Here is a 14,493-nt window from a genome sequence, read left to right as displayed (position 1 = left end):
GAGTTCTGACCTGGCAGATGCCCTTGAAGCGTTTTGAGACCCCTGCAGTGAGCAGATCACACTCTGAGAGCTGCTGGTTAGTCTATTTTTTCTACCTCAACAAAATAAAGGCCATACAGGGTTAGTCTATTTTGAATTGATCTGATTCAAACCCATTACATTTTAGGTCAAACTTCTATCTGGCATAACAGGCTTCACAAAGTGAGGCTGGAAGCACGTCACCGTGCTCGGGCGGGGGGGTGGGGAGGGCAGCAGAGGAGCCCAGGCAAACCTTCTTGGGGGCTGTGGCCATGGCCTGCGGGAGTGAAATGTGCGCGTAGTCGTCCGAATGGCAGGGTGGGGCTGGAGGAGGAGAGGTTGCAGGGGTTCCCAGAGGAGTTCCTTTTCTACCTGCTCAGAGACAAGAGCAGAATATACACACTTTGAGGAAGTAAAACAATTAGGAAAACTGCCAAATTTGTTTCCGCTTAACTATTACTGCAAAGAAAGCTGCTAGAGTTAACTTTCTGGGGATCTAGATCAGTCTTTTTTTTTTTTTAGGTTCACTTTATGTGTTGTGAAAGCTCCAGGGGTTTGTATTGTCAAAAATAGGTTTACTACTACAAATGGCTCTCAAACTCACTATTAGATCTAAGAGATAGTTCCTTATCGTAAAAGGCCAGCCCCAACCAACCAGTCAAATCTAACCTAAGACATACATACCCGCTGTACCAAAGACTTTACTGTAAGGGTGTGACAAATCAGGTGGGACATTTCCAGGAGAAGTTGGAGGAGTGGTCATCCCACAAACCACAGATGGGCTCCAAAGAGTAGCCTAGAAGTTAATAAGGCAGGTCAGCGATAAGGAACAAACAGCTACGCCTCCCGAGTTTTAAGTCCATGATCAATGATCTTAAACTTAGCCTTTCAACTGGAAAAAGGCATCTTATTAAAGCCTTATCAAGAGACACATTGCATTTTGTAAGTCTAGACTCCAAGAGAAAGCCAAGTGGCAACAGTAACTTTTCTTGCAAATGTCATGCATCCTTAAAAACTAACTCCTGAAATGAGCAGTGAGAGATTTTCCCAACCATAGGCTAAATCCTGACCCAAATGGTCAGCTTCACCAGCAAGCAGAGAAGAAAGCAGGCACACTATTTGACACCATACTTGTGGCGGCTCAGTTAACAGCCGTGTCGACAGGGAACTCAGAGTCTGAGGTAGCTGCCCTGGCGTGTTTAACAACATCAGCCGAGAAGTGGAGTGAGGGGTAGAAGTAGCACTGCCTACAATGGAAGGGAAAGAACACAGGGGGTCAGCGTGTGGCTTCAGATTATCCTGATAAAGAATTACGGTCCTCGAGACCATTTGATCATTTAAAAGCCTCTTTAAATACCCTTTGGAAATAAAGTTTAGTAAGGTTTGATGTCTAGTTAAGCTTTAGGATAACTTGAAAAAGCACAACCTGTATGACAACTTCGCTGGGTGCTACCTATAGATAAGCCTAGACTTTTACATGAATTCAGTTCTGAATTGTCCAGGTTCATTCAAAACTGTGTCAATGTGACAGCCCAGAGGGCCTCACTAAAAGTGTCTGAAAAAATCTAAGATTCCTTTATGAGCTGGAGCCTAGAAGCCAAATCCTTTAATCCATTTTCTTTGTTAAGTGTTGACACATCCCAAGTCTGTTGACATACTATCAAGAAGGAGATCAAGGACATGGGACTGTAAATTAAACTTAGGGGAAAATGGAGCCAAATTCAAATTTTAAATATTTGGGAAATAGTTCCTAGGAGCTGACCTAAGTCTTATTCTAGGAAAGGGAAAAAAACTCAACAAAAATAAACAATGCTTTCTAGAGACAAAGTTGTAAAGCAGATAAGTACCAAAGTCACTTTTTACCATAGCTATTCTGTGTGTCAACATAAGAGCTGGCGGTGACATCGGCTGAACGATGAGGAAAACGGGCTGAGATTTGGTGAGACACAGAATAGCCATCTTCATATGAGGCTTCTGTAGGGTCCAGAGAGATTTTGGCACATTCTATGACAACATCATGTGTTTCTAATCTCTTCCACCTGTGAAAGGCAACGAAAGTCAAGAAGTGCACGTTATAATCCATTTATTCAAACCATCAAATACTGAAGAGTGCTAACTCAGTGCCAGCCACTGAACTATGGCTAGCAAAGAACAGGCAGAACCGCGCCAGCCCAAGTACTAATCAGCACTATGATATAAAGAATTAGCCATTCATTTTACAAACCTATACCCTCCCTATTTAAAATGGTTATATCAAGTTATCAGAAACTAGTCCGAAACAAAAATTCCATCAACAAAAGACCAGGCATAGCCTCAGAAGAGAACACAAACTATGCAGAGCAGCCACCAGGGGAAACTCTCCTTTGGCACAAAGGTAATCAAACAAGAGGGAGACCTGGAAACCGCCAGGTAGCTGAGGCTGACTTAAGGTCTCCTATCAAAGCCTCAGGATTCTAATCCATCCCTAGACCAGAAATACAATGCAGCAAGTCTCAAACTGAGAGAAAGCCCATGAGGATATCTGAAGAATTGTCTGAAGAGTCCTGTTATGTGATCCAGAGTTCCACTTCTAAGAATTTAGCCTATGGAAATAGACACACATCAAGATGGACAACACTCAGCGTAGCTTGTAATAGAAAGAAGAAAGGTCCAACCAAAGAGGAAGATTCGACAGAAGAAAAATTATTACACCACCGTGAAAAAGCATGCTTTCAGCAGATCAGTGGTTGCCAGGAGTGAGAGAGGAGACTGAACACCCCTCAAAGGGCATGAAGGAACTTTTGGGGCAGCTTCCGATTTTAGCTGCTTCCAGCTGAATTGTTACCCTACCTCCATATTTCTATGCTTCAAATTTCCTGATGTCTGAATTTTTAGACATCAACTATTTTTTTAAATTAATTAATTAATTTATTTTTTGGCTGTGTTGGGTCTTCCTTGCTGCACGCAGGCTTTCTCTAGTTGTGGCGAGCTGGGGTTACTCTTCGTTGCGGTGCAAGGGCTGCTCATTGAGGTGGCTTCTCGTTGCGGAGCATGGGCTCTAGGCGTGCAGGCTTCAGTAGTTGTGGCACGCGGGCTCAGCAGCTGTGGCTCGCGGGCTCTAGAGAGCAGGCTCAGTAGTTGTGGCACACGGGCTTAGTTGCTCCGCAGCATGTGGGATCTTTCCGGACCAGGGCTCGAACCCGTGTCCCCTGTGTTGGGAGGTGGATTCTTAACCACTGCACCACTAGGGATGTCCCAAGACATCAACTATTAAGGTCCTTATGGTAGGAGAGGATTTAGGTCACTTCCGTATATCCTTTTCCCTTCTCCCCAGTGCTCTCAAAACAGTGTGTCATTGTTTTGTTGTTTCAAAATTGATTTTGAACAATTCATTATAATGACTAGATAAGCACCACTCATGGCTGAGCCAAAGAATATACTACAGTATTTCCTTTGCTGCTCAATCTAGTTTCTCCTGGAGTTTGAATGTTGTTGCTCCTTTTCCTCAGTCTTCTAATGTGTCTATTACTAATCCTTCCTAATGTGGCTCTAGCAGTTCTGAAATAATGCCTAATATAATTTGTTCATAATGAAATGCAAATAGTCTACCAGGATTATTCACCCTCTCCTAAAGAGCTCCCTGCTGGAGCCCTCCCTCTCCCACTGGTTGTTCTCAGCATTGCTGTGTTATACCAAGACTTCCCTTGACCAAGACCCTAAGTCAGGTCCTCCATTTCGTGAACTCTGTGTCTTCCTCGATTTTACTCTCGTTTTGGTGGAAGACATGCTCTAGTGGTTCACTGAGGAAGGGTACATGTGAGGTAAATTTGAGTCCTTGCATGTCTAAAAATGTCTCATACTTGATAGGCAGTTTGGTTGGGTATAGAATTCTAAGCTGATAACCTTTTTTCTCTCAATTTTGAAGGTGTTTCAGAAGCTAACCTCATTCTGATTTCTGATCTTTATAGTTTTGGTTTTTTCTCTCTGAAAGATTTATCCCTGGTGTACTGAAATTTCACAATATTGAGGCTTAGTAGCATTCTTTTTCATTGACTGTGCTGGGAACTAGATAAGCACCTTCAATGTGGAAACTCACGTCCTTCAATTCTTGTATTTTCTTGTATCATTTGTACTTGTACTGGAAATTTTCTTCTGTTATTTCTTTCACAATTTCTTCCCCCACCAAAGTTTTCTCCTCCCCTTTAAAGACTTCTTTACTAGACTTCCTGGACTGATTATTTTAAATTTCTTCTTTCATTGTACTCATCTCTAGCCTTTGATTCTGCTTTCTGAGATATTCTCAACTGTACCTTTCAATTCTTTTACTGCAATGTTTATTTTGGCTATCATTTTTCATTTTCAACAGTGCTTTCTTTAGTCTCTGACTGTGCCCTTCTGTGGCATCCTGACCTTTATCTATGCACAAATGCTTCCTCTCTGTAGCTACTGTAGATGTTTTCTTCTGCTCTCTGTATTATCATTGTTTCTAGCTCCTTTTTCTTCTCTTTACATTGGTCTCTTATCTTTGGTGTTAGAACTTCCTTCAAAGGCCAGATGACCCATCTATCCAAGGTGAAGGAGGCTCTGTAAGTTGATCCAGGAGGCTTCCGAGTTAACACAGATTGGACATACACATCCAATTGTAGACTCTCCCCAAACCCCACCAAGCCTAGAGTAAAGATTCCTTTATTTGTTTCCTTTTAAATATAAACCCACAAGAAAGAAAAGAATGAGAAAACAGAGAACAGCACCACATGTTTTTGAAACTAGAAAGCAGATAGGCAAGTGGTGACTGACTCAGTGAATCCAGGAAAGCAGAATCCTAAGCTGCCAATGTTTCAAAGCTAAACGTCAACCTGATTTATACTGAGGAAGCCTTAAAAAGCTAAAGAATTGGTATACGTCGAGTACTTCTGTACACCTGTACTTCTGGAGATGAGTGACAGGTAGGTGAGGGCAGCCAAAATCAGTAAGACAGGGTAGAATCTACCGAGGAGCAGTTAGAGCCCTGAGACTCTGACTCTACACTCCCACTTTTCTCACCAGAAATCCAGATTATTCTCTGAGGAGGTTAAACAGAGAGTATCGGGACTGAGGTACTCCAGAAATGGCTGAGGGCACGAGTACTATTCAAACAAGAGGATTAAGTGAGCAGGTACATTCTGAATGCCAAGACCACTAACCTCTCCCCACCAAGCAGCCTCTTCCCTCTAGGAGTAGCCAAATCCTGGCCAGATTAGACATCAGAAGACCCTTTCCTGAAAAAGTCCGACCAGCTCAAATGGAAACCAATACTGACATCAGCATCTCCAACAGATGCTCAGATTGACCTACAAGTGAACAAGCCCCATCCCTGTGAGCAAAGCTTTTTAGTCTCCTCACCCAGATATAAACCAATCTCTGCAGAAAGCCTCAAATTTTTAAAAAGAATAACAAAAGAGCAGTTTAAAGGAAACAGGTTATGTAGGGAAAAGAAAACCTTAAAAAAACGCCTATCAATCTTATCAAAGACATGAGAGACTCCATCCATGAAATAAAAACAGGCTACTATAAAAAAGGAGCATTCAGAGAACTAAAAAGAGCTCTTAGGTACTGAAAACGTGGCAGAAATGGAACTATAATAGAAAGATCAAGAGCTAAAGACAAGGAAATCTTTAGGAATATTTCCTAAAGAGAAGAGGAGAGCAAAGAAAAGCAGAGAACTGCTCCAGGAAGTCCCAAGCAGAATACTAAGAGTTCCAGAAAGAAAGACAGAGACAGTCAAGGAAAAGAAATCAAGCACAAATAATTAAAGAAAATTTCCTAGAATTTAAAGATAGGAGCTTCCAGATTGGACAATGAGAACACATTCATAGCAAGGGACATCACTAGGAAATTTCAGAATATTACAAGAACAACCAGAAGACAGTAAACACAGATGATCAGAAATCAAAATGTCTTTTGATTTCAATAGCAGCATTGGAGGCAAGGCAGCAATGGAATAATGCCTTCAAATTGCTGAATGAGAATGACTCCCAATCTAGAAATCTATACCCACATAGAAAATGACATCCTTTCTCTAAAAGCTACTAGAAGATATATTCCATGAATGTAAGAGTGACCGAAAAAAGAAGGCATGAGATACGGGAAATGGGAGAACCTGCACAGGAGAGAGGCACAGAGAAGCCCCAGGAGAACAAGATGATAGCTGTGTACGAGGCACAGAAGACAACCTGGTCAGATCAGAACAGACATACCAAGAGACAAGTGTGTTGCAGGCCACCTCTAAGGTTTCTGCTGCCACCATACCCTCTTTGTAACTGAGGGACAGAGTGTCTAGGTGACAATAACTTGTTGGTACTGAGCTTGTCTTGTTATGCACTAATGAAGTTCCTACTCTCCCTTCTCTGCCAGGATCAGCTGAGGACATTCATTTCATCCCACAGAATGATTCTGCTCTGACCTATTCCTGGAAGCAGCCACAGTGAGTTCAGGAGCACAAACAGAGCAGTCCCCTCCCTCTGCCATATTTCGGCAGCACATCCAGCCCCTGGCCCTCACTATCTGGCCTCGCCAGATGCCCTGACTAGGGGAAGCCTTATGTTTCCCAGGACTTGTTCATGACTTTGCCCACCGACTTCCCTGGAAGGGACTCCTGTAAACTCTCAAGGAAGGGGACACCCAACCAAGACTCAGACACTCAGTTCCTCCTCTCGCCTCCTGGGAACCTTCACCTCATGATGACAAGACGGCCTTTTCCAAGGCCAGACTTTGCTTCCTAATTAGCTTTTCAAAATGAAACGATACATGTGGTCAAACTATAAAGAAAAGAAAGAGAATGATTAAAATAAAAGCAAGAATAGTAGGTGCCTCTGAGGTGAGACATGGAACAGGGAGAAAGATGGCTGCAATTGCGGAGGTTAATGTCCCATTTTTTGCAGCCAAGTGGTAGCTACACAAGTATCCATGTGTTATTACTAAACTTTTCTTACACATTTGCTATGTTTCTCTACATATATTTTACAGCAAGTTGCTTTAACCTGAGGTTCGTGTGGCAGAAGGAGGGCTCGTAGAGAAGTGAAATTTGCTGAAGGGGGATCATGCCGTGAGCCACCTTTCCCAGTGGGAGATCCTCCAATGTCAATACCCGTGGACCCCTTGTCCCCCAGAAGGCTTCAATCCCCAGCCTGGGGAGCATGAGGCTGGCAGCCAGCCAGAGAGAAGCGGTGGGGAGGGGCTGAGCCTCTCACAGCTCAGTGTGTAGGATTTCATCCTGGTCCCCCCTTTCCAGTCATGACTCAGCTCCACCCTCCATCATGCTTGGCGTCCTCAAATCAGGAGGCTTGCAGGCTCCACTTCCCCAGAGAAGGAACCTGGGCACTTCTGCCAAGCCCTGTGGAGGATGGCAGTCGCTTGGCTAAGCAGGACAGAGAAAGGGACCCGGGGAGCCCGGCCACTCGACGTCCAGACTCTCCACAGTGCACTTGGTTCCAACCACACACCTCAGCGCCCGCCTTGCACAATCACACTGAGCTGCGAGCCTTTCTGGGGTTCTGCGGCGTGGGTACCTGCACTGCAACCTCCTCCATCCTGTCTGTGAGGAATACGCTTTAGACTCACGCATACAAAGTTATTTTACTGTAAAAGTCCATATGGACTTTTATGGAATGATTCCATAAACAGAAGAACATGCTTCCCCAACAACACCTGAGAAGGGACACCTCCGAGGTCACATTTTCAATTTCTTAAGTGAGCCTATAAAATTCTGTGTCACTAGTTCAGTTTCTATACCTTCGAGGGTCCAGTTCATGGTCCTTGGATCCAGTCACTAATTCTGGGTGAATTCGCACATGCTCCATCATTGGCTGGAAGAGTTTGGGTTGACAAGTTATAAAAGGCTTAACTTTCTATGGTATTTCTACACAATGAAATATTATTTGACAATAAAAAGGAATGAAGTACTGATACATGCCACAACATGGATGAATCCCGAAACATTATGTTAAGTGAAAGAAGCCATTAACAAAAGACCACATATTATATCATTCCATATAAATGAAATGTTCAGGACAGGCAAGTCCTATAAAGGCAAAAAACAGATCAGTGGTTACCAGGGCTGGGGGCAGTGGGCAGCACAGGGAGAAGGCTGAATTTGTTTTCAAATTTCCCTGTCTATCATTTAATACAAAAGTTATAAATGCAGCCTATCTACACAGTTGCTATGTAGCAAATAAATGAGCTTTTGCTACTTACCTTGACCACCTCTTCAAAAGTCTCCAGGTTCTCCTTCATACTGTAGTGAGAACGTAGGAAGGAGACAAAGTTGCAAGGGTACATCCCATACAGGCGATGGAAGAGAGCGTAAACGCTGGCATGGAGGTGGACGAGATAGATTTCCGTTACGTGGCCTGAAAAAGAAAACATTGAAAGGAGTCACCGAGCTGAACACAAGACTGATGTGTGTGAAACAGACATGAGAACAGGGCTGCCAGCGTGACTCTGCGTACGTGTGCTCCTACCCTGCTCCAAAGACAGTTAAGTAAGTAAGAGCGGTTTTCTAAAATCCAAATCTGAACACACCAGACACCCCTGTCTGAAACCCATCAGTGGCTCCCCATGGCCTCTGGATAAACTCCTATCTACTTAGAGTGACCCATAAAGGCTCACACCGATCTAATCTCTGCGCTCCTCTCCAGTCACCCCTAAAATAGGACCCCAGACATTCTCATAATACTGAACCGCCTTTACAACGGTACTCCCTGAAATCTGTAATCACACTTCTCCACGGCCCTCCTCAGTACACGTCTCTTGAGAACAGCACTGACTCACTCACCTCTGTACCCTTAGTGCCTCGCACTGGGCTTGATGCGTGAGAGGCGTTCATATATTTGTGGAACGAATGTGTGAGAATGTTTTAAAATCAGTTTGTAGTCTTAGCTATGCAGATTTGTAACTATAGAGTGAAAAACTACCACCCAGAAATTAGCTTAAAGAGCTAAGAGTGGGAGAATTAGAAAATTTAATTCATCTAGCGTTACCTAGACCCTATGGAAAACCCCAAGTCCACAGTATACATAAAGCTCCTCTAAATTAATGGACATCCCCAGGAAAAGCCTACGAGACAAGCCGGCATCACATGCGCCTCAGGCTTGTCACTTAATCCTGCACAGGAAGCCAGAGTATTCCATTTCCCAGGGCTGACACATTTCATTCTTTCAACACGAATATCTCATGCTGGGATGACCAAAGGATTCCAAATTTTGCGTGTTTATATAGCTTCTGAATCATTTTGATAGAGCTGTACTACCTGTCGATATGGAAACAAAACCCCACTGTATTGGAAACTAGAACACTAATTAGGACGTGCTGCATTCTCTCTGCTCCTTCCACATTTACGATGGACAAGTTCTCTGAATCTGAAGCTTGTGTTCTGTCACTATAGACCAGCAGAGGAAGACAAAAGATGTACCACAAGCTTAGTCCTATACTGCTATGACACAGATTGAAGTTGTTTTTCAGTTTATTGAAAATCAGGAAGTTGTACCTACCACTCAGTTTCTCTGACAACTAATCCTTCTAAGCCAACAATATAAGGAAGGTATCTCAACAGTCGTGCTGCTTCTTCTTTTTTTTTTTAATTTGTTGGCCGTGCCACATGGCATGTGGGATCTTTGTTCCCTGACCAGGGATCGAACCTGCACCCCTTGCACTGGAAGCATGGAGTCTTAACCACTGGACCACCAGTGAAGTCCCAACAGTCATGCTTCTTATTTGTGCCTCTGGTGGACGTACCTGAGGTATTTCCTCATCTGGCTGGTGACAACCAGCCATTTGAGCTTTAGAATGCTACAAGTCCTTCCCTTCCAGCACATGATCTGTTAACCAATCATGAAAGCACTCACTTGGTGGGGCATGACAGGTATAGAAGGAGATCCTTACCTGGTTTCTTCAGGCACCATGACGAAAGACGGCCAAAAATATCAAAGAAATCACGAAGGTGCTGCTTCCCCGACTGTGGAATCATCGGTAGCACGGTTACCAACACTAAGGCCCCTGTTGTGAGGACAATGGCGTCAGTGTCCACCTGCAGGAGGGACGGTCAAGAAAGAGGAAACACCTGTCAGGTGCAGCATTAGAATCCGCACGCTTGGAGGTTCTAACACCAAGGGGTCACAGGTTAGACGCCCAGCACAGACTCATCCTCCTACCCCTAAGGGTGGGGGCACAACACTGAAACAGACGCCACCAAAAGCCACTGGGGACCAGCCCGGCCATGCTAAGTCTGCAGGGACCACGCTGACGCACCAAACTCATCTGGGGTAGGGGCCTGAGCGGGGCGTGGGGACACCCAAACCCAGAGACTTAGGATGTGCTATTTCTAGCCCTTGGAGGGAAGCACAAGAAGTTGCTTTTTAACAGAACAAAAGAACGCTGCTATTCTTGTTCATTCAACCAAATCATAAAATACTTACTTTTTAAAAGTCAATTAAAAAGAACCTTATACATTGACAAGTCGTTCACTATTTTCAAAGGATTACAACAGAAGTATAATTTAACAAGAAATTAGTATAGTACTAACAAGTCTACTTAATGGCTCACCTTCACAGCAATATTTAGAGACCAGCAAATAAAAGAAGATATGGTGACCTCTGACCATGTCTACAGTTTAAATATCAAGTCATATAAATTTAGACTAATTGAAGACACTTAATAACCAATGAATAATGAATCAACTCAGACTAGCTACAGCAGCTCACATGATCCATAATTAAATTATGAATGTTTGCCAAGTAACTGGAATTCAGATTGAAGAAACAAGATATTAATCAAAAGACTACCATGCAGGCTAAGACATTCATTATTCCTACTAAAAAAGGAATCTACGAGTCTGGAAATAAAGTTTTAAATATATTTAGCTTTTACAGCAAGCACCAAGCCATTTGTTGTGGCAGATATCTAGTAGGAAGAACATACAATACTGGTAGGAGAATCAAGAATCTATAATGAGTTTGGATAAAAAGGACTAATCCTAATTTTGGTTAACAAAACATTCTTACTGAAGGTTTGAATAACAGTCCGTAAGTAATTTTCAAGGTTTATCTTTTTGGAAAAGATAAGTATTTTGCAATCTGAACTAAACAGTGTGCCTCAAAATAGGATTATATTCTCATCGATCCATTCACTTAAAAAAATTGTTAAAATTGTTCCTGCTTTTCCTTAACATTAAATGCACATTTTTATGATACCCTACCAATATGACTCCTTGAGATCCACCTCTAGGGAGATTAAAACAGTTACCCTTGTTGGCAGAGACAAAATCAATTTGCATCGTGCTGTGTCAGATGACTCCAAAGGCACTGCCATTCTGGCACAAACACTACTGGATATTTTCATGTCATATCTCTGTGAGGTACAGATAGTTCATATTAACCACATTTCCTTATTTTATAGATAGGAAACAAGTCCAGGAGCTAAAACAGACTAAGCAAATAACGCTGAGTATTTCAGCAAGCCACGGTCAAAACTAAAAGCACAAAGTTCTACTTAGGTTTTGACTCCCTCTGTAGAAAAACACACTACGGTTAGTGCAAAAACGTAGAATGCAACTCAGCTGCAACCAGAACATGCTCCTAAATAGCTGAAAGAGCCTTTCAGCCATTTTTCTATTAGCCAAAAGAGAACTTAGAAATGGGGGTTCCCTCAAGACAAACCAGTATGTTTTCAACAGAGGAAAGGCTAGACAACGATGAAATCAAAAAGGGCTGCAACAGCATAATGTCAACCGATCTGACCGAAATGTTACCACATTTGCTTGGACCAAACATACTGCAATAGTCACAGAGATGCACTGAGAGCTTACTAAGTACCAATTTTGGACTACGTTACATTCGAGAAAAACCAAATGTCCAGAAGTTTTCAAACTCTCAAAGTTAACATCTAGCTTGCTTGCTTTAAGGTACTCAGAATTTCAGAAATTATATTCACAAAGCTATTTCGTTCAAATCCTTACAAACACTGTACCTTGAGACATTTTAGTAAAGAAGGCAAAAGAGGTGCTTGAGAGAGCTTATGTTTCCAAGACGGCTGCAGCCTCACAACGTGGCCCAGTAACGAGAGGGTGGATAACCGAGAGGCGGCTTTGCCCACGTATTCATTCATTTTGTCCAAGAGGTGCTGAAAATGCACAAGAACAAGAGAAATATATCTCAATAAAGCTGGGAAAAATCAAGGGACCAAGGGAAACGCACATATGAATGTATGAAGTTCACACAAAGAGAGGCAGCAGTGATACAGCCCAGTCTCTCAAGTCTTCCCTTTGATGTAAAGAAAGGCTCATGCAGGTAGAGATCAAATTCAAGATTTTTTAAAACCATGCTAGCAAACAACACACTGTTGCCTTTGGCCTGAGAGAGGGAAGCCAGTTTGCAACTTCTGAAAGAGGATCCCACAATACAGGTCTATAAGCCGGGGGGAGACTCCTTCATAGGCCCTCTTTCTGTAATACATATAGGCCACTTCTTATAATAACCAATGTTATAATAAGCCTGTGGTAGGTTGTTGAAGCTTCACGGGATCCTGCTGGAAGCAGTTACTTATTGCTCCCATAGCCCAGCCTACATGGATTTGGCCCCAGATATAAATCAGGTAGTAGTAGAAGTTAAAATTCAGCCCAGAGTTAAAAAAAAAAAAAACACCCAAGATGTACTGTAAAAGGCAGACAATGGCAAGGCCTTCAAATCCCAGTAAAGTAAATCACTAACACATACAAACTCAAGACGTACCAAAATCTGTAATTGCAATGCTTTGTTAGCTATTTACCATCAACAAAAATAAAAACAAAACATGAAGGAGTCTTCCAAGTGCCTGGTGCTGTGAAACAGCACTAGTCAATTAGCCCCATTAGTTGCCCACACTTACAGATTCTGCCATATTGATTAAAAGTCTGAAAATCCTACTCAGAGCATGGGTTTAAAGATGGGTACCTTATGGATCAAACTGTCACTATACAATTATAGTTTAGGATTACAGGATTTCTTTAAGCAGAAAGAGCCTTAAAAGCCTCTTGAATATGTTGTATTTTGAAAACTTTTCAGGAAACATAGGTCCTGACAATTGTTTTTATATGTAGTTATAATCTGGGGGCAGTATCATCAATGGCACGCATAAGTTGAAGGAGTGAGCTCTGGACAGACTGTGCACTGGGGCTGCACAGACACTGTCACACCACTCATAGAAAATGTATCAAATCTCTACCATCAGTTCCAGCAGTTACCTTATCATGTGGCTCTTGCAAGGTAGTCAGGATGTGCAATACAGGCTGAGAATTGGTTTCCAGGTAATAATCCACCAAGGTGTTCACAAGCATCGGACCACGGTCTAAAGAAAGAAAAGGGCAGTTTATAATAATTTCCTTTAACTTCTAAACTTACCTCAAATAGTTGCTTGTCACAAAATCCAGAAAACGTCTCTTTGTATGCTACCCAAAGTTATATGAAGTGTTGTATTTCTGCTTCCTTAAATGAATTTAGGTTTAACAATAGGATAATACCAAGTTTATTTGCCTAAATAGCCGTAAGAGCACAAGAAATACTATCTTCTTTTTTTTTAATATTATTTATGTATTTGTCTGCATCGGGTCTTAGTTGTGGCATGTGGGACCTTTCACTGTGGCGCACGGGCTCTCTAGTTGTGGCGCGCAGGCTCAGTAGTTGCGGAGCACAGGCTTAGTTGCCCCGAGGCATGTGGGATCTTAGTTCCCCAACCAGGGATCGAACCCGCGTCCCCTGCACTGGAAGGTGGATCCTTAACCACTGGACCACCAGGGAAGTCCCCTATCTTCTTTTTTTCTTGCTTTTTTAATTACAAAAAGAATTCATGTCTATTGTTAACAATTCAAGTTATATGAAAGTACATAACATGCAAGTGAACATCTTCCTCACCACCTGCCTCCCAACCCACTCTCCAGAGACAAACACCCTTGGGTTTGGTTCATGTCCTTTCAAAACTTTTCACACTTGTACAATCACACACACCTAGGCCCCGTGTCCATATACCCATGGTCTGTGTATGTGTGTTTTTTCCACTCAGCAAGGTGTTGTAGACACCTTTCCATGACAGCATCTATGACTTACTTCATTCTCTTTATTGAGCTCCTTGTTCTCCACTGCACGGCTCTACATAATTAATTTAACCATTCACCTGCTGAAGGACACTTAGGTTTTCCCAAGTTTCCACTACATTTCATTCAAGGCTATAATGAAATACAGATTCTTGTAAGTCTGTAAGCCAAATGGCACACGCTTTTAAGTTGATGACAGATACTCCAAAAGGGCAGAGCACCCATGTATTCGCCTGCTAACAGTGCCCATTTCTATGACCAATATTTGATTCCTGCCAGCCCGGTAAGGAGGAAAGGGTACTGTTTAAATTTATATTTCTCTGATAAAAAGAGAGGTTAAGCATGTTTCATATTAAAAATTACATGTGATTTACAGATGAAATGATATACCTGGGATT

General features: G+C 42.5%; 1 protein-coding gene across 1 annotated transcript in view; it reads right to left on the bottom strand.

The window, feature by feature from the left end:
* Positions 1–14,493, bottom strand: part of TSC1 (TSC complex subunit 1) — a 48,821-nt gene that overhangs the window by 17,291 nt on the left and 17,037 nt on the right. Inside the window, exons 4-12 of the mRNA XM_082656151.1 lie at positions 13,250–13,353; positions 11,998–12,150; positions 9,916–10,060; positions 8,230–8,384; positions 7,768–7,841; positions 1,882–2,057; positions 1,150–1,265; positions 703–814; positions 272–390 (exon numbers count right to left, since the gene is read on the bottom strand). Coding sequence (XP_082512277.1) covers positions 272–390; positions 703–814; positions 1,150–1,265; positions 1,882–2,057; positions 7,768–7,841; positions 8,230–8,384; positions 9,916–10,060; positions 11,998–12,150; positions 13,250–13,353 — 1,154 coding nt within the window. The remainder of the gene's footprint in view (positions 1–271; positions 391–702; positions 815–1,149; positions 1,266–1,881; positions 2,058–7,767; positions 7,842–8,229; positions 8,385–9,915; positions 10,061–11,997; positions 12,151–13,249; positions 13,354–14,493) is intronic.

Source organism: Grampus griseus (genome assembly GCF_964374135.1).
Source record: "Grampus griseus genome assembly, chromosome: 6".
In the NCBI taxonomy this organism is placed as follows: domain Eukaryota; kingdom Metazoa; phylum Chordata; class Mammalia; order Artiodactyla; family Delphinidae; genus Grampus; species Grampus griseus.
This window is presented reverse-complemented; position numbering and strand designations above follow the sequence as displayed.